This window comes from Nomia melanderi, chromosome 1 (genome assembly GCF_051020985.1).
Source record: "Nomia melanderi isolate GNS246 chromosome 1, iyNomMela1, whole genome shotgun sequence".
NCBI lineage: Eukaryota > Metazoa > Arthropoda > Insecta > Hymenoptera > Halictidae > Nomia > Nomia melanderi.
In genome coordinates, this window is record NC_134999.1 from 20019127 (window position 1) to 20046897 (window position 27771).

Below are 27771 nucleotides of genomic sequence, written 5' to 3' on the forward strand. Positions count from 1 at the left end.
CGTTTATACCCATAATTTTCCACTATCTGTAAATAGAAGTTTTACAGACTGTTCATCCTTGCCGGAATCGTTGCTGGACAACACTCGATAGAGAGAGACAGAGAAAGAGACTCTTGGTGCTTCTATCGAATCTCGAATGCAGATCAGAGGAGGGTGCAAAAGAGGCTCAAGTGTAACCAAAAACATAATCAACAAAATAAACAAAGTAAACGAATCAAAATGCAGTCTGTGTGTTCCTTTCCTGAACTTTTTCCCATTGTGTGTGTGTCTGTCACCACGTGCGCCGTGCGCCCCCCGCGACCGATGCCAAACAAATAAAAAAAGAAAGAACCGGCCAGCGGTGATCTGTATAAACTGCGTACGACAGTGCGCCCCAAAGTGTGTGCGAGTTCTTTTGATTCCTTTCGTGAGAGAATCGAGTCGAGTGAGTCGTTAGTATTTTTCTTTTTTCTTTTTAGTCAGTGAGAGTGTGGGGTGAGTCGGCGCATGCGAGAGTTTTATAAACGTGCACTCGTCAGCCATTTTACCAGAGGACCCATACGTTTCTTGATCGATCGATCGATCAGCTCGCGCGACTACTTAAAATTTCTGAACGCTTTGCAAAGAAGAAACTACCGTTCCGACTGAAATGAAACGGATCGTCGAAAGCAGCTGCCATCTCGATTTCACTGGAATTCCAATAACACTCGCGGAAGGTTTCAAGTAAATCTTAATCACGGATCTCAATCCCGAATTTCTTGATATTCATTAAGGAAATCGTACGATTGGAAAATAAATAATTCATACCGAATGTTCAGAAAAATCGATGCGTCGATCAAGAACATCCCTGACAAGATGTCAATGTGTGAAACATGCGACGTGCTCGCGATTCACCCTCATAGTTGAGAAACTCTTGACGCTCCGTTAAGTATAATCTACGCCACGTGTGTCTCACTAAATCCTTCAAACTCTAGCGATATCGTTTACCAAAGTATAACAAACGTTAATATTATCAGTGATCAGTGCAAGAGAATTTATGTAAAAAATTCCAAGGGGAACTCGAAAGTTTACCGAATGACATTGAACAATTGAGAGTCTCGCTAACACGTGACACAGATCTCTGTATACAACGCAGCCCAAGAGAACGTTAAGAGGAAGCCTGGTGACCAGCGTGCGGCGATCATACGAACGAGAAGACCACTAACAGGGGACACGCGGATCTCTATAATCATCTAAAGTCAAATGAAAAGAAGATAGAACGGAAAGATACAAGCAGTGGAGTGTGGGAGTGGGTCCGGTACCAGTACTAAACAGCTACCCAAGCAGGCGGGAGTAGAAACGGAAGCACTCGAGCCCGAGAGATCAGTCGTGGACAATCAAACGATACGTATCGACAAAGAAAACACATTAATAAGAGAAACGAAACAGACAATAAGAACAAACAGAAAGAGAAGAAAAGAAGAATAGGCGGGTAGAGATTATAGGTGAGGTAGAAGTGACGTGATTACCGATGCACACAACACGCGCTATTGCTCACCAATTGGGCGCAGTACGGCACCTGCAAGGATACCCATCGTTAGGCTATCAGGTTAGTCGTCACGGGCAATGTGGCGGGGTTAAAATTTCACATGGTTAACGATTATAGCATTCGCTGCACTGTTTTCGTGTTATTTAGCGTTGCTCAGCACATCAGCCCACCCATCCACGTCCATCCGTTCACTAAACCTGAAGAATCGTTCGTTACGAGCATCTCATTGATCATTTTTCATCGTTTCTCCATTGGACTACTATGAGTTTGAAATGTTTTTGCTGGCGAGATCGTGAAACTTCGGAATTTTCCGTGAAACTCGAAGCATTTGTGAACGGATCGACGAGGTTCAGGTATTGTTACACGGTCTTTCGCAACGAGGTCGGGTCCGCTTTAGATTAATCGTTGTCAGGCGATATATACTGAACACGATCCATGCAGGGCCGACCCGAAGCAGTGAGATTTATCGTTACTCTAAGCCTTTATACCGTCGAGATTCGTTGAAAACGGTCTAGTTCCGCATTTAAACGACTGTTCCGTGGTATCGCGGCAGTGTTCGTTCGTGTTTCCGAAGTTGAATCGTTCGGGAGCTCAAAGATATCGGCTTGAATTGGTTCTCATCGAGTCAGAGACTGTGAATGGACGCTAATGACTGTTCTAACGTTGGTACCGTATTACCTAGTCAATCTACTTAGCGCCTGGTCACATACAGTGAGCAAGGATCGAACGGAAAAAGTGTATTACGGTCGACAAATGGATCGTCACTACGAAACATAATCAAAACGATCGACTCTCTGTTGCTACGTCCGCGCGGAGAAAGAATGGCGTTACACTTCGAACATGCATAAGTAAATGTATAGTAAACGGTGTCAAATACCGAGCCACCTCGTCTTTCATTATCGTCGGCGGAAGACTAACAGTTACTTAAATGAACACTGCCGCGTGCAAGGCAGCCAACGAAAAGTGTACACATATCTAATTCAAGGCTAGCTTAGGGACGCCCCTGAACGTGTCTCGGACGCTTGGTGTTAACGTAAGAGATCTTTGGAGTAATTTACAAGTGGTGGATACAGCTTAAGGTCGCATAATGACAAGACTAGCGCGTGTAGCTAACGCCGAGAGAAGATGCTTCTAGACAATTGGCTCGGAAAACCCGTGCGATGGGACTAGAATTATTTACTTAGACTCGAACGTTTAGCGACTTAGCGTCTTTCGGATTCAAATGTCTCGATCAAACTACCACGTCTGCAATCAGTGTTCCTCTAAACTAGAATTAAGCCTGAGCCTGTATATTAAGATAAAGATCGATGATTAGACAGGTGCTTCTAGTGAGGTTTAAAATGATTCGGAAGTGATTCGATGTGATCCAAGTGATTCTAACAGTGAATTTTCAGTTTTATTCGGTTAGAAATTATGGTGAATGGACATCTCGCGATTGTATGGAATTTCTCTCAGCGTGTCAGAGATCAAGATTATAGCGCATAGCTTTGCACAGTTGACTCGAGTTGTACACACCGCAGAAATGAATGGCATACTAGAAACAAAGTACAATCAGTATATAGGTACCTTGTATCATACGAGGGTTACCTACTGACACGGAAAATTAAATAAGAATGACAAAAATAGATGGACAGACAGAGAGAAAGATAGAGAAGAGAAAAAAAAGGTTATTTATATATATATATTTTTTTATGATAGTGTGTGTGACTTGATTTATACACGTGGCAGACAGGGAAATGTTAATTTTATAATCATTCATAAAATATTCAACGCCTTTCAGATGAAGAAACTTTCTACGATCCGAAAATGTTATCTGATATTCAAGTCTACTTAAAGAGAAAATGAATATTAAACAGAATCGCATGCTTGAATATTTTATCAGCGGTCTTTTTTAAATAAATTAGTTCACATACACGGTCACGGTACATTTAAAAAAAAGCACAGACATCAGTACTTTCTCTCGACTGTTCTATGATTTGAATTATAGTTGATCTTTTATGTTCACTTCGAAACATGTATACACACTGAATGAACGAAAACACATGCACCGAGAAAACGAGAAGCGATATCGACACTTGTAGTTAATCATAAGGAAAGCATGTAGCGAGAGAGAACTTGAAAGAAAATTAGAGAGGACAAGAGAGAATGTTAATACAAAGTTAATCTGCCACGTGTACAGTGTATATCATAGAATGTTTCCTTTCGGATGGAGGTCTGCCGCACAGCAACTGGTCGTGTTTCGACATAATTAATACTGAACGCAACTGATTAGACACATGACAGATCCACGTCTAACTTAAAGCGACATTTACGTTTCATTTACTGACCTTGAGCTCTTGACTTCGCGCGAAAAGAGGGCGGGGTTGAGGAAAACGCTGGTCAAGATGTTTTCTAGATCGCCATTGTCCTTTGACGATCACACTATAGGCGATACTAATGACTTTCTCATCACTAAATGAATGGGGGAGGATCTTAAGGGCGAATTGATATGGTAAGCCGTTGGAAACTCTAAGCGACACCTAACCGAAGCATCATGGAAGGTGTTTAGTTGATACTGGGGCCGCTAGATGGAGCGTACGAACTGTCATGGCGCCGCCCATTGAGGACTAGTCGGTAGCCCAAACCTTACGCTATCCGCAGGTGATTGATCGGTAAATAAATAAAATAAGAAATCATCCAGACCATCAATTTTCCTCAATTACTCGCCTCTCTTCTCCCACGAACCCCCCTATCCTATCCTGCGGGCCTTGTACGGATAAAGGACCGACGATATCTTCGGTCCTTCGTTGTGTTCGTGGCCGGACATCTTCCTTACCTTGCACTCGCACGTGGTGCATTTGTCATGGGGGTCCTGCCAGGAGCTGCCACTGTCGTGTATGATCCCGGAGTAGCTGCAGGGCCTAGGTCGTGTCAGGATTGACAGGGTGGTGCCATTCCCGGGCGGTTCTCTCGCGCAAGGATCGTCCTCGCAACGCGGACAACAGTCACCGTCCTCGGTGACGGGGTTAGAACAGGTCACTGGTGGACATTCCATTTGCCAACAGTCTATTTCGCCGTACTGTGAACAATTCAACCGTTACATCTCTTTCCTGTCTTTTTGATAAGCGCGTCTTCTTGCTGTAGACGTTTCTACGAGTGACAATAACAGGTAGTCGGCAAGTATCCTGCGTTAGTTAAAGTCATTACCAGGCATTCGCAGGTCTGGCATTGGTATATCCATCGTTCACCGCTTCTGAAGACCAAATGATGAAGCTCCTGATGCCTGCAGGAAGCTGCAGGATCGCACTGCGGACAGCACTTGTCCCTGCGGCTCCCCGGGGCACTGCAGTCGCAGATAGGATCTCTGCAGGTGATCACGCCATCTTTGCACATGCACCTTCTGCAAGGGTTCCCAGCTGGCGCTAGGGTCTCGCCGTTCTCCACTTCTCTGCCTTCGAACCAACAGCCTGGACAGGTTGACGAATCAATTTAGGGGATAGGTTCTATAAGATTTTTATGATTCTTCGACTAATGATCAATCGCTGACACTTACTGAGCCTACATTCCTCCGAAGTGTGATTGTCCTCCTGAGGCGGACAGATACACTCGTACCCTCCTTCGGTGTTGACGCACTTCGCGCTAGGATGGCAGGTGTGCCTCCTCTCGATCGTTTGATCGTTGCACTCGTCGATGTCTAGGCATTGAGTGCCCTGGGTGCTGTCGTGAAGGGCGCTTCTGTAGCCGGGCTTGCAGCGACAGTAGTACCAGCCAGGCATGTTGAAACAGGTTGAGGATTGGTGACACCTGTGGAGGTCGCTGGCACACTCGTCCAAGTCGAGCTCGCAACTGTTACCGATGTAACCGCGACGACAGGAACACCTTCCAGGTGCCACGCACTCGCCGCCATTCTGGCAGGTCTGATTGCAAACAGCTGAACCATGAAAACAATGAAATCTGTTAGTGCTAAACATCCTGTTATTGAGTCCTTCATAGCTATAATCTCAGATTTGAAGGTGTTTGAGAAGGTTTTACGGTGTTTGAAGCTTAAGACACAGGATCGAACAAACTAAGAGGAAACTAGGATACTGTACGTTTGCAGGTATATCCGTCGCCAGTGTATCCCTCCTTGCAAACACAATAATAGCTGCCCGCGGTGTTGACACACGTGGCGTGTTCGTCGCAAGCGTGATGGCCGGTCGCGCACTCGTCGAGCTCGGCGCAGTTGAATTTGTCGACTCTGTGGTAACCCGGAAGACACTCGCACGTATATGAGCCGATCACGTTCACACACTTCGTGTTGGCGTTGCAGTGGTGGCCCTCGGAGCCACCTTGCTGTTTGCACTCGTCCACGTCTGCGGTGGCAACAAACAACCCGGTTAGACCGATCGATCGGCTGGCCCGATTCCCGATGATTGCGGTTACAAACGTGTAACGGTCGTCTAGAGATTATCATCGAATCACGGGTTATCGCGATTCTGTAACTGCAATCATTCATCGACGACCGGCAATGAGAATATTCCTCGACGCGGACAGTAAAGAACCGTGGCGCGCATGTATACGTAAAACACATGGCACGGTCACGTTCACCACGTGTTAACACATCGTCTTTTAAATATTTCACGCGCGGTCGGATCGATCGGAAATTGCACGTGGCCGGGTAAGGAATTTCCCATCGACCCGGCGCGCGATGCTCGCGCTTCCAGCAGGACAACGAAGGTTAATACCGAGTTAAGTTTAGGAGAAAGCATTTAGGTACCGTGACAGTTATGACCATCCCCTTGGAAACCGATATCGCAGTGGCAGGCGTAGGTGGTCTGAAGATTCAGGCAGGACGCGTTCGCGTGACACTTGTGGCCCTTCGCGCAGTAGTCCACCCCTGGTTAAATTTGGTTAGCCGGGCAGATGAACAGGCGGTTAGAAAACATTCGATTAGCGTACTCAGCTTGGTTTTAGTCGGGTCTGGCCGGGCTTGCTCGGGGAATCGTTCACAGTTCGTTTCTCATTAATCTGGCATGCTATACGTTCATTGTATCCGATCGTTTGGCACGCTTTTCGCGGCTATGTACAAGCGAATCGAACGAGTTATTGAAATACTAGAATCAAGAACAAGAAAGAAACATGCATCGCTTCTTCTTTTCCTTTTCTTTTTGTCATTTATATTCCGTTGACTTGCACGTTGCCTGCAATAGCTGTGAAGAACAGCCCTTGGCGACGAGTTCCACGCGAGAGACTCGTCGTCAAAGTTTGCCGCATGCTTTGGTTAATGAATCACAATGATGATTAATGAGTCACGAGAATCATGCGAGACACTGCAATGAGATTTGGTTAATGTGAACTAGCGAGAGGGCGATGAGTATTAAGTTCTCAGCGATTAATCCGAATCAATGGTGTATATCAATGGTTGTGTTCAGCGGTTGAGACGTACCTGGACAAAATTTGCAACATTCCTCCGCCACGCTTATTTGTTCGCTCGGCGGGCAAGGCAGTGGTGGACATCTGGTTTCCGTGTCGAACCTCTGGCAGGTGAAACTCCCGTCGAAACAGTCGCACTCGACGCAATGTTTCGGCGAGACTTTCTCGCCGTGATCATAGATCACGCCGCGCAAGTAGCATTGCTCTACGCAGGAACGCATCGCGGACAATTAGGCATTCAACGGTCGGGGTTCAGCGAAGTTAATTAACTTATAGGAAACGTCGTTGACGGAGGATCTTACTCAAGCAAATGGGACAGCATTGTCCCTGAGGAATGACGGGATGCTTGCAGGTGACAGGGGCGCAGGGCGTCGGCCTGCAGGCGATCTCACCGTGGACGCAAGAACACTGCTGGCAGCCCTTCTCCCAGGTCGCGCCGTCTTCATGGACGGTCCCGTTCGCCCTGCACGACTTTTGGCACTCGCACTCCTCCACTTTGCTTATTCTGCCCTCTGCAGCTGCTAGCTAAAAGGAAGGATGTCAATGAGCCGCCGTGTCGATTCGCATTTCCATCCGCCGTCAGCCGAGTCTCTAGGCCGATTTTAATCGAGCTCCACTCACCCTACGCGTCAGCTCGTTCAGGTTATGCATCAGCTGCTCCACTGTGTTTTGTAATATAGAAAATTGACCGCAAGTGGGACAGGACGAGTCGAGCTGCGGACACTGCGAGAGATAGCCGTGGGGACCGGGGATCAGCTTCACGTCTTGCAAAGCACCCTGGTGGAAGAAAAATCACAGAAACTTGTCTCAGTCGAAACGATGAAACGACGAAAGAATATGATATCACTGTCGACTCGGTTACATTTAAACTTCATCCGACAATTAATCTGTACCTTGAACAGAAAGTGCCTGGCGTTTCTTTGTCCCACCCATAGCTGAAGCTGCGGCAGGGTGAAATTGGTGTCCGGTGGTCCAGGCCTGAGCAGCCGCCTGTACAAGGGATGACAGTCGACGAGCAGCTCGACCTGCGAGCCGCTTACGCTCAGGGCGACCCTATGCCAGGCGCCGTCGGCCAAACGGAAAGGAAACGCCTCCACGTGGACAGTACCGTCTCGGCGTGATACGTAGTGAAGTCGAAGCTCGTCTTTACGACCGCTGCTCTGCAGCTCCAAATATCTGTCGGGCATGAAAACACATTGTCATCGATCGATTCTTGAACCTAGTGATTTTACACAATGCACGGTGAAGCCTTCGAGTTCAGCTACTCAAGGTCAATGGTCCCATTAAAGAAGCCACGCCCACTTCCCCGCCTCGCGATGCTTCGCCCAACCTCCTGTCGCTCGTGACAGGCGAGCGGCGCGAGGTAGGGGCTCAGTGGGCGTGGCGTCCGAGGCAAGTCCCAATAAGATTAAAACAGGCGTGGCTTCCGACGTCTCGTTTGATAGAAACTTCAAACGGATTCCGTAAGCACTGGAATCCGTTGACATTTTTCGATGAAACGACCAGATGTAGTCCAAGCTGAGCCTCTTTTAATTGAAACACGCGAAGGGAACGAATGGTAGACACAATTGAATCAAGGATTGCGTGTGTATGATTTCCGCTTATCATCGATTGAAGCCTCCGACCCCTGTTAATCAGCGACATTGAAGCATCGCTCTGGAATTCGTTTCACCAGCCAAAACGCGAAAGGTCAATCGATCCCCCGAGAAAATTTACCGAACGGATCCCGCGAATCCCTCGTGTTTGGGAACCACCCAAAAACCAGTCCTACGGGATCCGGACCGCAAGGCCGAATCAACATTAAGCCGCCGCTTGATCCAGTCGCGATTTCTGCTCCGCGGAGCGTGTTGATTACCGTCTAAAGCCGCGGACACGTAGCTGCCGTGCATCCAATTTGTGTCAGCCGGGTCAAAACGACTAGACTGCACACCTCACGTGCCAACAGAGGCCGCGACTACTTTCAGGTTAAGTGCTCTTCCACGTCCCGGCTCAACAATTGACACAGTAACTTCCTTAAGACTGGCTTTTCTACCATTTTCAGCTCGCTGCCCGATCGCAACGAGAACGCAGCGAGCACTCCCCCTCTGAATAACAGGAAGTGCTCGGGCGCTACTGATAGCAGTTGCAATTGACATTGACCTGAGCTTCTTCAACCCTCGATTTCCATCGTGCCTCCACCAGAAGAGACGTAGAGAATTCCAACGATTGCAAAGTTTAAATTCAATACTTCGTGCAGACAAATCTATGTACAAAGTTCTTGAAGTTCAACCAGTATCAATCTTTAATTCTTCACTCGGTTCTATCTTGCGAAAACTTCTAATCGTCAGTGATAATCACTCGAGTTACAGCGAGTGCCAATAGTATTCAAAGGAGACAGAGGCTCGGTTCAAGGGCTGATATTCTAATGAAAGGTGAATGGCGTGAAGTTCAGCGAAAGAAACGATGTCACGCGTTGTTCGCGCGTTGCCGGGGCGCCAGCGCGTTGTCCATGGAAATCGCTTTGAATTCCAGGCCTCGGGACCCGCGGCGAACGCGCGAACGAGGGGTCGGAGAATGAAATTACACGTCGTACCTATTGTTCCCATGTGAAAAGGCGACGATCGTCCCGGAATTGGCCTCCTCCTGTCGCAGAGCGGCGGCTATAGTGAATTCCGGAACCCGCCGGAGTAGTGTGGCCGCTCGTTCGAAGCTCGCCTCGTTCAGTCGGAGCTCCCTCTCCTCGCCTGCAGTAGTAAAACTCGATCATTTCTGCGTTCCGGTCGATCCTGCCGCGCTAATAATCATATTACGGCTAAACGCGAGGGACCGCGGATTGTTCCGCACGCTCGACGGCGAATTCCATCGATTACGGGCCGGGGTTGGAATGCTCGGGCTTTCGTTTACGATTCTGCTGGGAGAAAGCGAGCGCGAAACCACCGGGGTAGCCCGGCTGATTAATCATTAGCAGACTGTGCATATTTATCCCGATGGGAATGTATAAATGTAGACGCTGGATTATGAAACGGGGGAATCGGATTTGTAATTCGATTTTACATGTTTCGTTAATGACTGAGAGTAAGTGGATCGAGAAATGCTATGAATGGCGGTGTCGGTTTGCTAATTCAGTCACTTTCGGTAATTCATTTCATTTGGAAAATGAGATGAATTTTAATTGTGGATATCCCAAGGTACGATTCGGGATCTTAAGTCAGTTATGGATAGGTAAGACTCTCAATGGTAGAAACTTTGTTAGCGAAGTTTAATTATATCTCCCGGTTAAATCTGAGGAAGTTTGATCCTTTAAGAAATGTACTTCTCGAAGATTTCTATGCCAAATGGATTACGGGAATCCATCAACGAGGCTCGCCCGAAGCTAGGAACGGTGGTGAAGTGTAGAACGAAGTTCGGGAACGTTGCTCGCGGCTCGACGACGAAAGAGTCCGCCGATCTGGGTCAGCCGAAATTTTTCTCGGCTCGCATCGATTTCTACAATTCGCCCGTTCCCTTTGCCCCGGTTACGCAATCACGTTGACATGGAAATTCGATTGGCCGCGGTTGCCGGCTTGTTCGCGCGGATTCGATTCGATCAAACGAACCGAACCGAATTTTCACTACGCTGCTATTTGTTTCAGTTGACGGACTAAATTTTCGGGTTGAAATAATATCTCCTCGCGAATACTGATCGCGCGAGTAGACACGTAATACAGGATCTTCCTAAAGATACCTAGAATAATCCTACGATACATTTTACACCTGCTTCGAGTGCATTTCCATTCACTCAACCACGAGCATCGAAAAAGTCCACCCCCAATGCACGAAATTCCCGCGGTTCCTTCGAACATTCTACAACAAATCAAACTGTCTCTCTCAAAAGACATTTATAAACTAACAATCAGTGCAACAACTATTCAGAGTACCATCAAACTTGCATTTCACCCAAAGACAATCTTCATCGAAGCTTTTTCAACAATGGATACTTTGCGCTTCGATTCCAACGTCCCATGAATATAAACACAATGCGTTTACAGAAAACTTATTTTTGAAATGAAAATCATTTAGTACAGCGGAGACTACTTAGCAACACCTTGGTAACCTTCAATTTTCCTCGTGCGAATAGTCGAATTCTAGGGTTTTGTCGACAGGCGGCCGCACTGTGCGGCGCGGCGCGCTCCGTAAACGTTCGCCACCCTCGCGCGCGCTTCCCCCATGCTTCCCGCCCGGCCGATCGGTATTAGAGGAAACGTGCAGCCAGGCTGAAAGCGTGGGCGACGACGACGGTGCAACGTCCGCGAAAAGCGAGCAGACCGCGCCACGCCACGCCACGCCACGCTACGCCACGCCACGCCACGCTATGCCACGGCGCATCGAGTCGGGTCGAGTCGAGGGATGCTCGGGCCAAGGGTGGCTCCGTCAGGAGGGCTTTCCCCGAAAGAAATTTCAATTACCGGGGACCACCCTTTGCCGTCTCTTCCCTCCCTTTGCACCCTCCGGCTTCGCGGAAGTAACTGAACGTTTCTCTGCGGTTTGCGCTACGCTCGAAACGAAGGGAACTGGCCCGTCTCATTGTTTCCCTTTCTCTCTTACGGTCGGTCTCTTCATATTTTTCTCTCTCCGGCTCTCTGCGCCCCTTCGCCACCCTAGTTTCGGTCCCCGCGGTCTGGCAATCGTTTGGTATTGTTCCAACGAACCGTTCCGTTGCCAGTTTTCTGGCAAACGGTGATGGCTTCCTTTCAACACCGATTCCACCAGCCCTTTCGCTACTTCCGGTGAGCTCGCGATTGCGAGGATGGAACTGTCGGGGAGGATGGACAGTTGATGGGAATGACGGTGTTTCTCTTCCGTTTCGAGCTATCTGGGAATTGTCGATTTGCCAGGGGATTTTGTCGAGAAGAGAGATGCTTTGAGGATAATCTGTTAACCTGTTAGTTTCTTATTAACGATCTGTCAGTCGGAAACTGATGAATATCTGTTTATTACAAATCTAAGTATTCTTTCTACATTGAAGATTAACCCTTTGAACTCTGTAGGCTCCGATATTGCACCAGTTATAATATTAAATATTTTAATAAATCCTAAAGAAACTACCCTAAAATTATTCGATTTTCCGCACATCCAAATTTTATACTAAGAAGGACAATAAAAGATCGAAGAAATGTTATATTTCTCATTTTCGCTAGGAATGCTATAAAAATTAGTTGCAGTTGCTGATAGATTACAAAACAACCTGGAGTGCTGAGGGTTAACCCCTTTTCTACGTCAGAATTCTGCGTCAACGCGTATTTCTAAGTAATTGCATCGAAACCATCAAACACTGAATTGAACTAAGCGAAACCAGTCTAGAACAATCACATTTGTATAATATACTAACGGAAGATGTAATTGTACAATCCACTTACGTCAGATCTAAGCGAGCTTCCTCATCGTCAATAACATCTTACAGCCTATGGACAACGGAATCCAAATTTTCCAAGCGCCTCCCGACACCATCAATACCCAACGAGTTAACACTATGAATATACTATTCCTGTTGTTTAGAGACAACAACTGAAACTCTGAGAACGTGACTGTAAATAATTTACAGTCCCTGTCTCCCGACCCGAGCCGTCTACCGTTACTTCCCATTCAACTGTCGAATAATATTTCTCCAGATAGTCGATCAAGGAAGAGCGGGCTTTCCCCCAAAAAGGATCGGCCGATTCGCTCCGAATTGGTGGAGGCTACGTAAGGGAACCCATTGTGATCGGCGAACAAAGGACGCTGCCGATGGAGACGGACACGTGTCCGAGTTTTCTCTGAACATGGAAAACAAGATTTCGCGATCCCCCTTTTGTTGCCCAGCGGGGAACGCGCCCGCTGGTCCTGGAATTGGGTGACCCCTTGGGCTTCCCTTTCTGTAGGGTCGGCTGATTTAATCTCCGCGTTATTTATTTCTGAAACGGGCAACTCTCTCTCTCTCTCTCTTGCTGTCTCTTGTTCCCCACCTCTCCCCTTTCCCTTTGGCCGTCTTCGCAGATGCTAAATTAACGGGAGGGTAGCGTTGGCGGAACTCCTCTCCACGCCGGTGTTCGGCTAACGCTCGATTGCGAACGAAAGTTCTCGCTGCTCCCATTGATCTTCTGCCGGGCAACTTTCACTTTGAACTTCGCCCGCGGCTACCTTTGAATTATAGATCGTGGACATTTACACCGACTCCTGTTTTTGTTGACTCGCGAGAAAATATAGTTTCTTCCGGAACTACTACCCCGATGCTTATTATTCTTACTTATTAATGGGCTAGGCTTCCGCTTCGTGATAGTTAACCTTTCGCTTACTTCGAACTAATCACGATGGATATAAAGAGCCTTGTCTAAAATTAGGCACGGCGACGAAATTTTTGCAACGCGAGACCTTCGTTTCGTGTACCCCTTGATAAGACCTTCGGTCGAAGATTCGAATAATTCCTATAAATTAACCCTTGAAGATCTATTCACAAATCTACAGCGTAACATTCACGCAAGATTTCTATGAAAAGAACATTCGATAATCCCTTCATCCACCAATTAATCCTTTAGCTACTGTTACCCATAGGCACTTGCAAAATGTCATCCTGACATAAGTGTATATCAACAATCATCTTCCAGCAATCATATACTACATAAAATTATTTCATATTACTTTCATTTATTTCAATTCATTCTCACGGTACCGATACACTTCTTCCGAAATACCCATCAAATTCTACCATACCCAAAGGATTCGCCGAGCAGAACTATCGATTACCTCAAACTCTATCCCCTAATCCACAAGCAACTCTTCTCATAACCCCTCCCCGTCAACCGCGTAATTAGCAAACTAGAAAAACTCCGTTGGTACCATTCCAGAAGGAACGTACCGGTCAGCCTGACAGTCACCCGACACCCCCGCGGCAGCCGTTCCCATTACCACCTAACCGACTGTGAACCTTGGATGATTGATCAGACTCGGCCGGCGGTCGGTTCGATGGTCCGCGCGCGAGCGAGAGAAGGCGGCCGGTTTTATTGCAGGCCTTGCACAGGTGTCCGGTTACTTTATTAAGCTCGTGGCGTGTCTGAAACTCGAGGCGGGGAACCTGACGTCGGGCCCAACGAGCGCGCGAAGCCAACCAATCGAGCGGCCACGCGCGTTGCACTTTACACCCGCTCGCTCGGTGTTCCGTTGTTTCCGAACCGCGCCGAGCGGACCCGCCGCTCGCCGTATATCGTCCGCGCAACGGGATCCGAATCACACGGCTCGCTGCACGATCGACGCGAGGGAATCATGGGGAATGTCGAAAATTCATTTCGCCCGGGGAACGAAGCGGGAGCTAATCGACGAACAAATGATACCCTGTCCGCCGGGAGGGCTGGCCGGAGGGGTGAGCGCGCCGATTATTACGAAACTCTATCGTCCGTGTTTTAACGCCGCGTAATCGAGTATGTTTGCGAGCATGTAACGGGTGTCGCGTTGCGATGAGCCGGTGTGGACGTTCTACAGGTGAGTGACGGACGGCTCGGTATGATTGATGGAGTTTGTTGATGTGGATTTTGTGTTTGTTCTTTGATTGTGCTGTTTCGAGAGGGTTGAGTGAGTGGGAAAATGGAAATTGGTATTTCTCAAGTTCTGTTTTGATCTTTGTGGATGATGATATAGTGATAATTTCATGGGGGTTCTCGTGGAATTTTCAGTAGAATTAAGATTGCACAGATGAGTGACAGAGGACTTGGTATGATTGATGGATTTTGTGTTTATTCTTTGATGGTGCAGTTTCGAGAGGGTTATAGGTGAGTGGGAAAATAGAAATTGGTATTTTTTAAGTTCTGTTTTGTTGTTTGTAGCGTAGGTAATGATAGTGATAGTTTCATGGGGGTTCTCGTGGAATTTTCAGTAGAATTAAGATTACAGAGGTGAGTGACGGAGGATTTGGTATGATTGATGGAGTTTGTTGGCGTGGTATTTGTGTTTATGCTTTGACAGCAACTTCATTTTCTGTAGTGTAGGTAATGAGATAATGACACTTTCATTGGAGTTTAATGGAATGTTCGATAGAATTAATGAATGTGTATAAGTTCCATCGAGTGGATAAACTTCTCAGTGCAATGATCGTTATCGAACGGTGACAATAGAATTACATTCAGCACTTGAGTGTAAGGTTCATAACACTAGATTCACGGACATTTATTCTACGCTACGTTCATATAGGTCACGGAAATTAGAGTTTCAAAAACAGAACTATAACCTATTCGTGCACCAGTCAAAATCGACTTAAACTGTTAACCCCTTGCACTCGAAAGTTTCTCACTAGAAATATTCAATATCGCGATGAGATACAGACGTTCTTTGAAACTAATTAACGAGGAAACATATATAAATCAAGAAGGAAAGTTATTTTATTTCAATATTCCACACATCGATGCATCATGCAAAGCTTAATATTATATATAAGACTTCACAATTTTGCAAATCAAATCAAGTGGCGACTGAGAGTCACCTCTCGAGTGCAAAGGGTTAAATGTTGAAATAATTCGATGTCCGTCACATCGGCGGGTTCCGTGAATCAAGTGTTAAGAATTGAAATTGGTGATTCTGTCAACACACCGCTCGGGAACAGGAGAGACGTCCTCGAAGCGGCCTCGAGATGTTAACGAGGCGGGAATCGATATTTGTATTCGTCCAAAGGGTAGACGGGTTGAAAATGATTCGGGGGACTAAAAAGGGCAACACCGTCGGGGGAATTCCCGGTGGAGGTTCGCGCATAAAGACGATACGGCCGCAGCCCGTGGAAACTGACCTTTCCCAATATCGATTACAGCTCGTTACGTAACTGATAAGCGCCTTTTGTTTCGCCAGTTTGGCGCTCCTATTCGTTCGTTTCGCGGCGGGCGACGATAACCGTTATGAGGATCACCGATTAATGACGCTCGATGTTTCTACGCCGGATACCATTCGGTCAGATACCATTTTGAAAAATGAGAAATACTTCCGTAACAAAACATTTTGATCTTTCGATAATCGAAACCCTACCTCGAAATTCCAAATGTTCACAGAAGAAATTATGGGAGATAACGAAATATGAATATTCATAGATCCCGGAATGACATCGATGTTCATTTAAATTACAAATACATTATATATCAACACTAGGATTACCGAGCACTTAAACCGTCGTAACATTTCTGTATAAATTTCCTACAAACGCTACAAGTGTGAATTTATTCACGTTTCAAGTGGTTTGTATCTTAAACTAGTTACCTTTGCTGTCATTCTAACAGAAGAAATTGCTCATTTTGACCTACTTGTTAATTCTAGTGTCAAGAACTCTAAAAATCCATCGCTGACTCGCAATATTTGTCTAATTGAAGTGACTAGTTTCGGAACATTTTGAGTTATTGTAATCCTAGTGTCAAGAACTCTATAAATCCATCGTTAACTCAAAATGTTTCCAAACTAATCACTTTAATTAGACAAATATTGCGAGTTAGCGATGGATTTTTAGATTTCTTGACACTAGAATTAACAAGTAGGTCAAAATGAGCAATTTCTTCTATTAGAATGACTGCAAAGGTAACTAATTTGAGATACGAACCACTTGGTCTAATTGAAGTGACTAGTTTCGGAACATTTTAATTACCTAATAACGTGAATCGCAAGAATACTTCCGTCCGAAGTCGCCAACGAAACGACTTTATAGCGGCAACTTGGATTCACATTGTCGCGAACAATTCTCGCGGGAAGAAGGGGACAAGGGTGGCTGGAAAATATTTTTCACGAGTCCCACCCCTCCGGCGTTGCCAGCACCGCGGATTCTAATTTCCAAAGGGTGGGGCCGAGGGCGGGGAGAGAAAGACAGGAAGCGTAGTGTGATTTACGGAGAGCAATAATCGACTTTACGGCTGGCAATGATTGCCAGTCGGTAGATTGCCTCGCCGCGCTAGAAAACGACCCTCCGATATGCAAATCAGCCGGTATTCGGGTTAAGAGATGCCAGTCCGAAGTGGTTTCGGCTCGGGCTGCTCGTCCGGAGATTTACTGCGCCGCGTACAGCCAGCACGCAACCGGCCCGCGGCGCGAGCGTAAATTCGGACGAAAATGATTTATCCGTCCCGGCCCCTGTGTCCCTCACTCGCGCGATACATTTTCAGTTTTATTGTGGCCGCCGCACGCGCCCCGCGCGAAAATACGACGGCGGCAGGGGTGAACCGAAAAGCATGTTCCGGGAGAAACGCGTTTCAACCGGTCGCGCTCGGGGGAATTCTTGGCTTTCCCCGCTGGAACTCGCGTCAACGGTTTTTCGCTCGAACGTAATTCTGCGTGGCACTTTACCACTTTATTGGGGGACGTTTTGGAAGCGCTGGAACCGCGATTGTATACGATGCAGTTATGATACTGCGAATAATTGGAATAAAATTCGGTGAACTTATGACATTTCGCGACTCATTTTTACTGCGAGCTACAGCTACTGCGGGAACTCTATAATTTACAATGGTACGAGCGTGTTTCTGTGAGAGATTGAATTTTTAGTTATTTTATTAAAAATTGAGTTAAAGTTATCTTAAATGTGGCAGAGTGCAAAGGGTTAAATAGGAATATATGTCAATGTAGAATCACAATGGAATGTTTCTGTCTGAAATGTTTCTTATACACTTTTAGTGAAAGCTTCTGTTATAATGGGAAAAGGGGAATTCATCAAACGTAACTTGGGTTGTGAATAAGTCAATTTATCAAGTTAGTAAAATAACGAATTTCCCGTGAACCATTGAGTTCGCCACAATGGAATGTTTCTGTCTGAAATGTTTCCTATATACTTTTAATAAAAGCTGTTATAACGGGAAAAGGGGAATTCATTAAACGTAACTTGAATTGTGAATACGTCAATTTATCAAGTTGGTAAAATAACGAATTTCCCGTGAACCATTGAGTTCGCCCTTGCTACCCGGAACGTCGCGTATGGTCTCGGCGCTCCTACGAGAAAAGAAATCGAACGATAACGATAGAAGCGAGGCGAGGCTTATAAATCCGGGTATAGCCCGATGGGCACCCTTGTTTATACCCTTGTAATGTGTGTCCGCGGTTCTGAATAAAAGATAAGACAGTCCTCCGCAGTTTCTCACGTGCGTGTCACGCGCGGGTCACGTGACGCGCGGCGACCACTGCCGTTTTTACGAGTTACGAAGTTGGTTTTTCCAGATTTTCCGGTGAAAAAAAAAAACGATCGCCGCGTATCCCGAAGCCGTTGAATAAAAGATTTGAGGGGATAAAGGTGATGGGGTTTATGTGAGGAGAGAGTGAAGTAGATACTTCTATCATTAAACGTTTCAACGATCATTTCGTCGCGCGGAATTTCGCGCAGTGACCGAATTTCGATTAGAACTTGAAACGTAACAGTACAAATCACATTCAGATTAACCCTTTGCGGACGAAGGTCGATATTCTGTCGACATCAAACTTCCACGTTTGGAACAAGTCGCAAACAAATGATTCAACTATTCAAACAGCAAGGAATCAGTACATAGTTTCATTCAATATCCAATTTAGCAGAATCTGTAGGTTTCACATGCTTTGACCCTTTGAACTCTGTAGGCTCCGATATTGCAGCAGTTATAATGTTAAATGTTTTAATGAATCTTAAAGAAACTACCCTAAAATTCTTCGATTTTCCACATCCAAATTTTCTACTAAGGAAAATAAAAGATGGAAGAAATGTTATATTTCTCATTTTCGCTAGGAATACTATAAAAATTAGTTGCAGTTGCTGAGTATAAAACAATTTACTTATTTACTTTCGCTACTAAGCTCGTTCAAAATGTTTCTATCAGCAGTTTAGAAAAAACGCAAAGAAATTGTCCACTGCACTTTATGTACAAATTTTCTTTGAAGATAATACATTGATAATAACAAAATAGCTTTTTGCTTTGATCCACGCGCATTGAACAATATCACTCGTCATTGTACGGCAAGGGGTTAAACAATCTTCGTTCGCAAAGGGTTAATAGATTACACGATCGTCTATATTTCTGAATTCGTTTCTCGCGATAATTTCTTCGCGAAGATGTCGATAATCGGTAGCAAATGTTTGACGAAAGCTCGTAAACGAACCCCAAACTGCTGAACGCACTGCCGTGAATTACGCGAAGATTATGTCTTTATCTTTAACGAGCGCGCCGGCGCGCGTTCGGTTCTTGGGAACCATGACTCACCCTGAAGATAATAAGCCGGCTTTAACCTAACCAGCCCCGGCACCTGTGTAACACCCTGACGTGTCGTGTTGTGCAGCTGTAACGCTGCCAGGAGGTCTATGCCGCCGCCAGGATCGCTCCCCGTCCTGGATCTCGTGCCCAGGACACCGGTGGTCTCTTCCGTGACGCCGACGGTGGCCACCGCCGTCTCTTCCTCTTTCTTGTTTGTCGTGCCGGACACTGCGAACCGAAACGGAAAACCCTCGTTAAGTCGATGACAGCGCGCTCCAATTATGGAGGATCAAAATCCTCCCTGCTGCTGTCTATCTGATAATGAACAGTTCACTGCTACCTTTTACTCTTCGTAATCAGAGTTTTATATGAATTTGTTACGGGTGTATTATGTTAGTTAAATTTGTATGAATTACTCCGAATGGCCAAATCGTTCATAGGCATGAGTTGAATCGAAGTTGATTTGATCGATTGATAGTTCAAAAGCATTGAAACGTTTCAATTTTTATAAGAATGCCATGTGAATGATATCATTTTATTCTTCGTAATCATAGTTTTGTATGAATTCGTTATAAGTGTATCGTGTTAAATTCGTATAAATTACTCCGAAGGGCCAAATCGTTCATAAGTATGAGTTGAATCGAAGTTGATTTGATCGATTGATAGTTCAAAAGCATTGAACATTCGAAATGCTCTCGAAAACAGTTTCGCTTGAGTACTATATATATCCAAAGAAACTAATCCATAATTTTTATAAGAATTCCATACGAATGATATCAAATACTCGGTAGTCCCAGTTAAATTAAAACCACAAACCCTCGAACCTCGCAGAAGCACAGACGCGCAAGAATCTCACACAACCCCTAAACACTCCTCAACAAACTAAACCATCCACGCCAAGCGACATTCGCAAAAATCCGAAGCATCCCACCAGTTCAATTAGCATCCGCTGCCGATCGAACCTGTAGACACAACACGGCCGACCACCTCCCGCGATTTGCACCCCAAGTCGGTTCCGACTAACAGCCGCAACTCGAAGAGCAATAAAGTTCAATGGCGGTATTTCCACTCTCTCTTCCCGAGGGGGAAAAAATGCTAAGAGGAGTTCAAGGAGCATCCATCATCGACGCGTCTATCGAGTGAATAGCTCGGCTTGTCGGCAGCGGGGAGGGGAGGGAACGAACCGGGTGGGACACGCTGGAACAGAGGAGGCGGGGGAGGACGCGAGCGGAAGAAGCGCGATAAGGAAAGAAGGGACAAGGTAGTCCTCTCGAAACGGCGGTGGTATCGATCGACTCTTCACAGTCGACGGTCGTTATCGGCCTTTCCGCGCTTTTCCTCGTTTCCGTGAAGCCTTCAACCCCTTCCCCGCGGCCGCCGCGCCGTCTCCGGCGCGCATCCCCCGTAAACATCGCTCCGGGTTTATCGGATCGTTCCTTCCTTCCTTCCCTCTCGCTCTTCCGGCGGCGTATGAAAAATCCATTTCGCCTCTGTAGCGCGTCGGGATCACGTAACGATGATTGAACCCGTTCCCCCCCGCCGCCGCTCGCCTCGCCGCCCCGGCCTTTTGTCGCGCGGAAAAAAAGCCTTTCTTTTTGGAACCCTCGTCGAACCCCGACCCGCCAATATCCTTCCGCCCGATCGCCGCCGATGGGCAATCGCGAGCCGACGCCAGTTGACCGAGCTAATAAAAATGTTTGATCCTTGCCCTCTTCTCTCTGGCGCCGTCTCCGTCCCTCCCGCCGCGTTCTCGTTTTGTTTTCGTTTGTCCGCCGCGCTCGGGTGGAAACCGTGGAAAACCGGAGAGATACTCGGTAGCGACGCTCGTTTCCGCGGGATCAATCGTCCCAGGGGCTGCGTTCCGCCCGTTTCGCGCGCGGACGATTGATTCCACTCGATGCAGGGTTGACGAACCCTGAACACGATCAACGTTTTGTAGAATCATCGGCGCACCTGTGTTTCGGATTGGCGACTGTGATTGCTTGCGAAATTGACCCTTTCGGGTTTGTTCCTTTGGAGGTGTTCGCGAGACTGTCGTGGCATTTAGCGAAGCTTAGCTAACGAGGGAAGATTTTTGACCGGAGCACGGCGATTTTGATGAAAGTTGTGCGAGTTCTCGAGAGAATATTCGATACGTAGTTTTTATTGGAAAACACTCAGTTTAGAGTGGTGAGAGCGGGAAAGTATATCTTCTGTAACATCTGCGGAACTAGGGGAGAAATTGAAATTAAAAGAAATGATTTCTTTTCTACGCCCTTGGTTTCAGAGAGAAATATTATACGTGTGAAATATTTGCTCGAGAACTGCTTCACATAAGTTTCATCAAAATCGACGATGGTTGATAAGGTTGCCTTGTAGGTTCCATTCCAAAATCGTCCCTTTTAATCTCCGTTTGCATAAGAGAACACTCTGAGCAAAGGATTCTAATAATCGTCGGGTTTCCATTACAAAGATTTCACCTGAGTATTTCAAAGCGGATTATAGGCGAGAACTCAATTATCAAAAACAACACTCTCCCGCCTCGGCAATCCCGTTCGCAGCGAAGAAAAATTAAATTTGCAGTTTAAGCTCGACGGAGCGCGGCGCAAGCGATCCTAATCTAATAATCCCGGATTGCAGACGGTCTTAATTGTCAATTAACCACAGCCAGGCTGCTCGTTTCTCAGCGATCCCCGGGCCAGGACCAGTGAAACGCAAAGGAATGTCCCACAAACGGTCCGCGAAGCGTTCTCTCCTTTGCCGCGCGAAGGGGTTAGCGGCGAAGAAGGGAGAAGGGAAAGAGCTGAAGAGTCCATTTCTCTCGCGAGCCGCAGGAACGATCACGGATCCCGCGCCGGGCCTCTGTAGGCATTAATTGAGCCAAATCGGCCGGTAAATTAATGGCGTTGCACGGTCGCATTCACCGCTAAATGCGGCTCGTTGTGCCAAACGCATACCTGCTGCACCTTTGATCCATTGGCGTAAGTCTATTATTAGATACCCGCGACTCGCGTTATTTTTGCTGCAACAGTTACCCGAGTTCCCTCTCTGGTATTTATTCATTCATTCATTTCAATCGCTCCGGCGCGCTCGAACACAGATTTTCCAAGTAATTTTGCTAACGCGGAAGCCTCTCGCGCAGCGGAACAGATCCATCGTTCTATACTAATACGCAGGAATATAGATTCCCGTGGAATATAGAATTTTATTTACAAATCTCATTCGAGAAACAGAAACGTTCAAATTGTCACTATCCAATTCGAATAAGAATAAACTAATAACATTCGATGATAATCTCCGTAACCTAAGCTAGAGAATAGGAAGAGGATAGGAGAACTATAAATCATGAGAGCTCGAACTCTACTCTATAAACCTAATAGAAATTACTGTCATTGCTTTGGAAACAAAGTGAATCTTCCACGGACGAAGATTCTCTAAAGTATACAACACCTTCAGATTCTGCCAAATTCCGCATCGAATACTTCATAGAGAATAAGAGAGCTATATACCGATTTCTTGCTGTTCAAGAACGTCACTCATTCGTTCGCAACTTATTCCAAACTTTGATCCCAAAACGTCGACAGTCCGCGAAGGGTTAAAAGGAGAATATCGCATTATGTATTGCCAACTCCAACAAACAATACAAAACGACCCGGATTCACTCGCGAGCGTCGTAAACCAGAAAAACAGCGGAACCGCTCCCGTCCGCGGTCCGATTTCTTTCCTCGAAAACTCGTCGGCGAACGGGAACGGTCCCAGCGGGGGGGGTGGCCGGGAAAAGTGGCACAGTCTGATCGATTCGGCGAAAGGGTTAACGAACCGTCGGAAATTTCGAAAAGGCGCCGCCTATGCCCGCGTCTTAAGAGGCACACGGACAGAGGCGCGCGCTCGCGCTGCGTGGAGGAGCGTCCCCATCCGAAAACGGTCGCGATTGTGTGCGCGACGCGTCCCGACGCCGGCGTCGGACGGAACGGGACGGAATGGAACGGTGGCAGACTGCCGGGCGTCGCGACGCCCGCTATCGAACCGTACGTGGCATTATCGTTTAGTTCGAGACTCGCCGGAGAGAAAGAGGGACGGACGGACGGACGGACGGGGGTGGAGCGGCCGGGATGGGCGAGTCTCTTCCGAGAGGAAAACTGGAAGGAATAACTGGATACCCAACTAGGACGACGGTAATTCACCGTCGGCGCTCGCGGAAATTCCGTCTGTTCGCGCTCGTTGCTCCCCGGCGAGGCGCGACGGAAAAAATAATGTATTGTTTCATGCTTGCGCGGGGTTGGCGTCGATTTCACCCCGATAGAGAATTTCGGCTTGGAATGTTCCGCCGGTTTTATGATCGTGGCTCCTTCGCGATGAGGAAAGTTGAAGTTTTTATGTCCGCTTTCGAACGATGTGCAGTCGGGGAATATTATAGGTTGTTCGGCGTTGGCGCGGCTTGCGTCGGTTTAACCTCGACGAGGATTTAGTTTCGAAATGTTTCGTGCTTTATGGCTGTGGATTCTTTTTGTATCGGGAGAAGCTTAGTGTTTTTTGTATTGGTTGCTCTAGAATGTGGGATTGGGAGGTATGAATTGTTTAACCCTTTGCGGTCCGAAGTGCTTCTGGTTAACGAAAAAATTGACGGGCAATGATCCAATCAATTTTTATAGTATACGTCTGTTTCCGTCGTGTTAGAGATTCGTATGAGATGTAGTTACACATTTGTGTCGTTATTCCTAGGTAATGTTGAACGGAGTCGCAAACTTTAACTCTTTTCAGTTATGATCATAATTTCATGTACTTCACGTCGAAGTTCATTCAATTGCAGCTTAATATGACGCTCTATTTGTTCAAGAATATTTGGGAGTCATTGAAACGTTACCTTTAAATGGAACAATTGTGATGCTACAAATAAATATAGAAATTGTTGAAACAGGTGGAAGTTGCAATAAAATAGAATGTCGAGTCTAGGGTTAATGTTGACGGAGGGGTTGTTTTGGAGTGCGATAAATTGATTCTACGTTCATTGGTTTCCAATTGAATGTGATAAAAAGGTAATGGATTATTCGACGTTGCCAAGATGTTTGCGTAGTTTCGGCGCCAATCGAGGAGTTACGTTCGAGTAGTTTGGATATTATTTATTCTAGTTGGAGATAGCAGTGGGTAATGTGGTAGAAAATTAACTGCTTATGCAATAGGCAGTGTGTATGTTCGTAATGGCTCGTAGGATAGGGAAACGTGCATCGGTGCCTTGGTAATGGTTAAATGTTCATTCAAGGAACATTGTAACATTATGAAGCTCTTTAATGCACACGCGAGGATGATGACCTTTCGCATTCTCGCGCGTGAACCCGGCGTTTATCATTCTTAATGCGCCCACGGAATACAATCCGCGGGTGTAACAGACTATTAACGTTATCGGATTCAGTTTGTTCAGGCTTAATCAACGTGCAAGTCGGAGTAACCGGTTCGTTGCGCTCCCCTATCGCTCAGGGTAATTCGAAAATGACAGTAAAATGACATCACTGGACCATTAAACGAATTCATTGATAATCGTATCGACTGTTTCATTCATAGTTGCATCAACAATTCGATTCGTATTGTAATGATACAATTACCGACTTCACTTTTCACAGAGCATTTAATACGATTAATATTCAATCCCTATAAAAATTGTAACAATAGCTTATTAGCAGTTTCTTGAGACACTCATTAGAGTATTCAAATGAAACTATTTTCAAGATCATTACAAATATTCAATGCTTTTACTTTTCACAGAGCATTTAATACGATTAATATTGAATCTCTATAAAAATTGAAACAATAGATTATTATCAGTTTCTTCAAACATTCATTATAATATTCAAATGAAACTATTTTCAAGATCATTACAAATATTCAATGCTTTTACTTTTCACAGAGCATTTAATACGATTAATATTGAATCTCTATAAAAATTGAAACAATACATTATTATCAGTTTCTTGAGACACTCATTAGAGTATTCAAATGAAACTATTTTCAATATCATTTCAAATATTCAATGCTTTTACTTTTCACAGAGCATTTAATACGATTAATACTCAATCCCTATAAACATTGTAACAATAGATTATTATTAGTTTCTTCAGACATTCATTATAATATTCAAATGAAACTATTTTCAAGATCATTTCAAGTATTCAATGCTTTTAAGATATCAATAATTAAACAAAGAGATCGAAACCAGTCATTTTGACTGGTACATCTATTGCTAATCTAATTAACAAAAATTTGCAAATTTTCAGAATCTACCAAGTTCACCAGTAGACGTACCAAGCTTATTCCACGCTGAAACTCAACGTAATTTCCTAATCTCTAACCTGGAGAACACACCGCTGGATAATTTCTCTAATTTCCTGCTAAGTAAGTAGAATCGCCCAGCCAAAGTCAGCCACCCCAAATAACGCACTCCAATTAATCATCTCGAGCTCACGGAAAAGAAACTCATTAAACGCTCCATTACAGTACAACTTTCCGTAACACGAACGACACAGCCCTAATAGCGACCAGCAGCTATTAGGGCAAACATTTCGAGTAGACCCACCGACGTCCTCGCGCCGCAGCGTCTGGACGATCGATTGTGGCGGCCAGTTCACGAAAATCCAATCACTCGCTGTCGTCTAATGACGATAATTATTATGTTGCCTCGCGTGATACACGACGGGAACGTTCACGGCGGGCCAGTTAAAACGGCCGGCTAGTTTGCTTCTAGGAAACGGTGTTTCGTCGACCGAAAGTCTACGCAGCCTAACGGCGCGTTTGCACCAACCAAATGAACACTCGTTTAGCCCCCTCCCTTGATGAATGTGAACAACCGATCTTGTTTCAGCGTTTGTTCCTAACATCAATCTAGGTTTATACTTTTTAGACATCTGAGGAATGATCACACTTCGCTGACGACTTTTCAAACGTAACAGTTGACTTGATTACATATCTCACAAGTTTCAAAAGTTACTAAATTACATTTAAAATTGACGTGATTAAAGAGGATGTTGATTAACACGTTCCGTGCCACGGAAATTTCGCTGATATTTTGCTTATGAACTGTATTGATTTTTTAAATAAAATATTGTTATACTCAAGTTTTTTTTTTAATTTTATATATTTTGATATCGTTTCTTGGTGTTTTCGGTGCTTTGTAACGTATACAACTATTCTTGACCATGTGTCCATAAAATATTTTGTTACAAAAATTAACGTGGACCACATGTGGTACATATGGCACTGAACGTGTTAATAAATTCATATGATCATCCACGATCGAAAGAAAGCATTTCAATCATCACGCTGTAATACTTAATCAAATTATATTTATCATGTTAAAACGTCTCGCTTGTTTAGCCCTAGCCTTGACAAATGCGAACAACCGATCTTCAGCGTTTGTTCCCATCAACCTAGCTTTCATAGTTTTTAGTCATCTAAGGAATGATTACATATCGCTGACAATTCAAACGTAACAGTTGACTCGATTCCATATTTCACAAGTTTCAAACGTTACTGAATTACCCTTAAAATTGATCTGATCAGAGGATGCTCAACAAATTCATATGATCACCCGCGATCGAATAAAAGCATTTCAATCATTACGCTTATTACTTTGTACAAAATTACTAATACACAAAATTAGTGTACACATATGTATGTAATAGGTGAAGACAAAATTCTTCGTGCGAGATCCTGCCAAGTTTCTGAAATCGTTGCCACCGCAAGTGGTTGAATCATATTTAATCATGTTAACCCTTTGCACTCGGGAGGTGACTCTCAGTCACCACTTGATTTCCCACAGTGAAGCTATAAGGTTTGATATTTAATATTATACTTCATATAATGCATCAATCTGAGAAATATTTACGTAAAATAGCTTTGTCCGTCAATTCGCGTGAATTTCTGGTCGAGTTGGATTTACGAAATATCGTCTCCATCTCATCAGAAAATGTTGAAATATTTCTAGTGAAAAACTTCGGAGTGCGAAGGGTTAAAACGTCTCGCTCGTTTAGATTTCGATTCCCTTGCAGCGGCAGCAGAGAGAAAAGGGATTCATTTGATTGGTGTAAACGCACCATAAAGCGCGTATCTGACGAAATCCATCGGGGGTGTTTCCGGGGGCTGCGACCCCCGTGGACGGGCCGGCACGATCGCGCGCGGACTCGTAGAACTCGCGTACCGCTCATCGATCCACGAGGAGTCGTGCACCACGAGGACGGGCCTCCTAGGTTGGACACACACCGCCTGACCGTCGCGTGCTATCGATTCGAGCAGTCCCTGGCATTCGTCGGAAGCGGCTTTTCTTTCGTTTCGCAGCGGTGAATGAAAAACCCCGCGCCCGGTTGCGTGCCCGATTCACGGCGACCCCCTTCGCCGACGAGAATCGGTGACACTGAACGTTTCTTGGTGAATTTAGCTTTCGGAAATTAGCATCTTTCTGGCGAGTGTGTCTGCGTGTGGAGTTTCAGTCCGATATTTCGTAGGGGATTCGTTGCTTGGAAGTTAACCGAATTTTTTGTACTCTTTCTTTGGCGTTGAGAATTATGGGGCAGAGTGAGCTGCTTACAAGAAGAATAATTTATTTGATTTCTTGGAGAGTTTGCTTGAGAGGTAGTAGAATTTATTTTAGGTTTTCTTTGGAGTTGGAAAGTTGAGTTAGAATATACTGCTTAGATGTGATGAAGAATAGTGGTTTATTTGATTGCTTGGAGAATTTGCGTGAGA

The 27771-nt window shown here is 45.5% G+C and overlaps 2 protein-coding genes across 12 annotated transcripts in view; one reads left to right on the forward strand and one right to left on the reverse strand.

The window, feature by feature from the left end:
* The window catches only part of LOC116432686 (uncharacterized), a 240693-nt gene that overhangs the window by 104451 nt on the left and 108471 nt on the right, over nucleotides 1-27771 (forward strand). For all 3 annotated transcript variants that reach the window (XM_076368333.1, XM_076368342.1, XM_076368339.1), the window contains exon 12: nucleotides 25308-25425. The gene's annotated coding sequence lies outside the window, so the exon portion shown is untranslated. The remainder of the gene's footprint in view (nucleotides 1-25307; nucleotides 25426-27771) is intronic.
* Nucleotides 1-27771, reverse strand: part of LOC116432708 (protein kinase C-binding protein NELL1) — an 85463-nt gene that overhangs the window by 10083 nt on the left and 47609 nt on the right. For 5 of the 9 annotated variants that reach the window (XM_076368309.1, XM_076368306.1, XM_076368299.1 and 2 more), the window contains 12 exons: nucleotides 19069-19287; nucleotides 9471-9621; nucleotides 7792-8074; nucleotides 7520-7675; nucleotides 7201-7423; nucleotides 6912-7103; nucleotides 6243-6362; nucleotides 5578-5838; nucleotides 5040-5417; nucleotides 4694-4953; nucleotides 4323-4565; nucleotides 1488-1537 (listed from right to left, as the gene is read on the reverse strand). In XM_076368309.1, the coding sequence (XP_076224424.1) occupies nucleotides 1488-1537; nucleotides 4323-4565; nucleotides 4694-4953; nucleotides 5040-5417; nucleotides 5578-5838; nucleotides 6243-6362; nucleotides 6912-7103; nucleotides 7201-7423; nucleotides 7520-7675; nucleotides 7792-8074; nucleotides 9471-9621; nucleotides 19069-19287 (2536 nt within the window). The remainder of the gene's footprint in view (nucleotides 1-1487; nucleotides 1538-4322; nucleotides 4566-4693; nucleotides 4954-5039; nucleotides 5418-5577; nucleotides 5839-6242; nucleotides 6363-6911; nucleotides 7104-7200; nucleotides 7424-7519; nucleotides 7676-7791; nucleotides 8075-9470; nucleotides 9622-19068; nucleotides 19288-27771) is intronic. The other 4 variants (XM_076368316.1, XM_076368324.1, XM_076368320.1 and 1 more) reach the window with 3 other exon arrangements.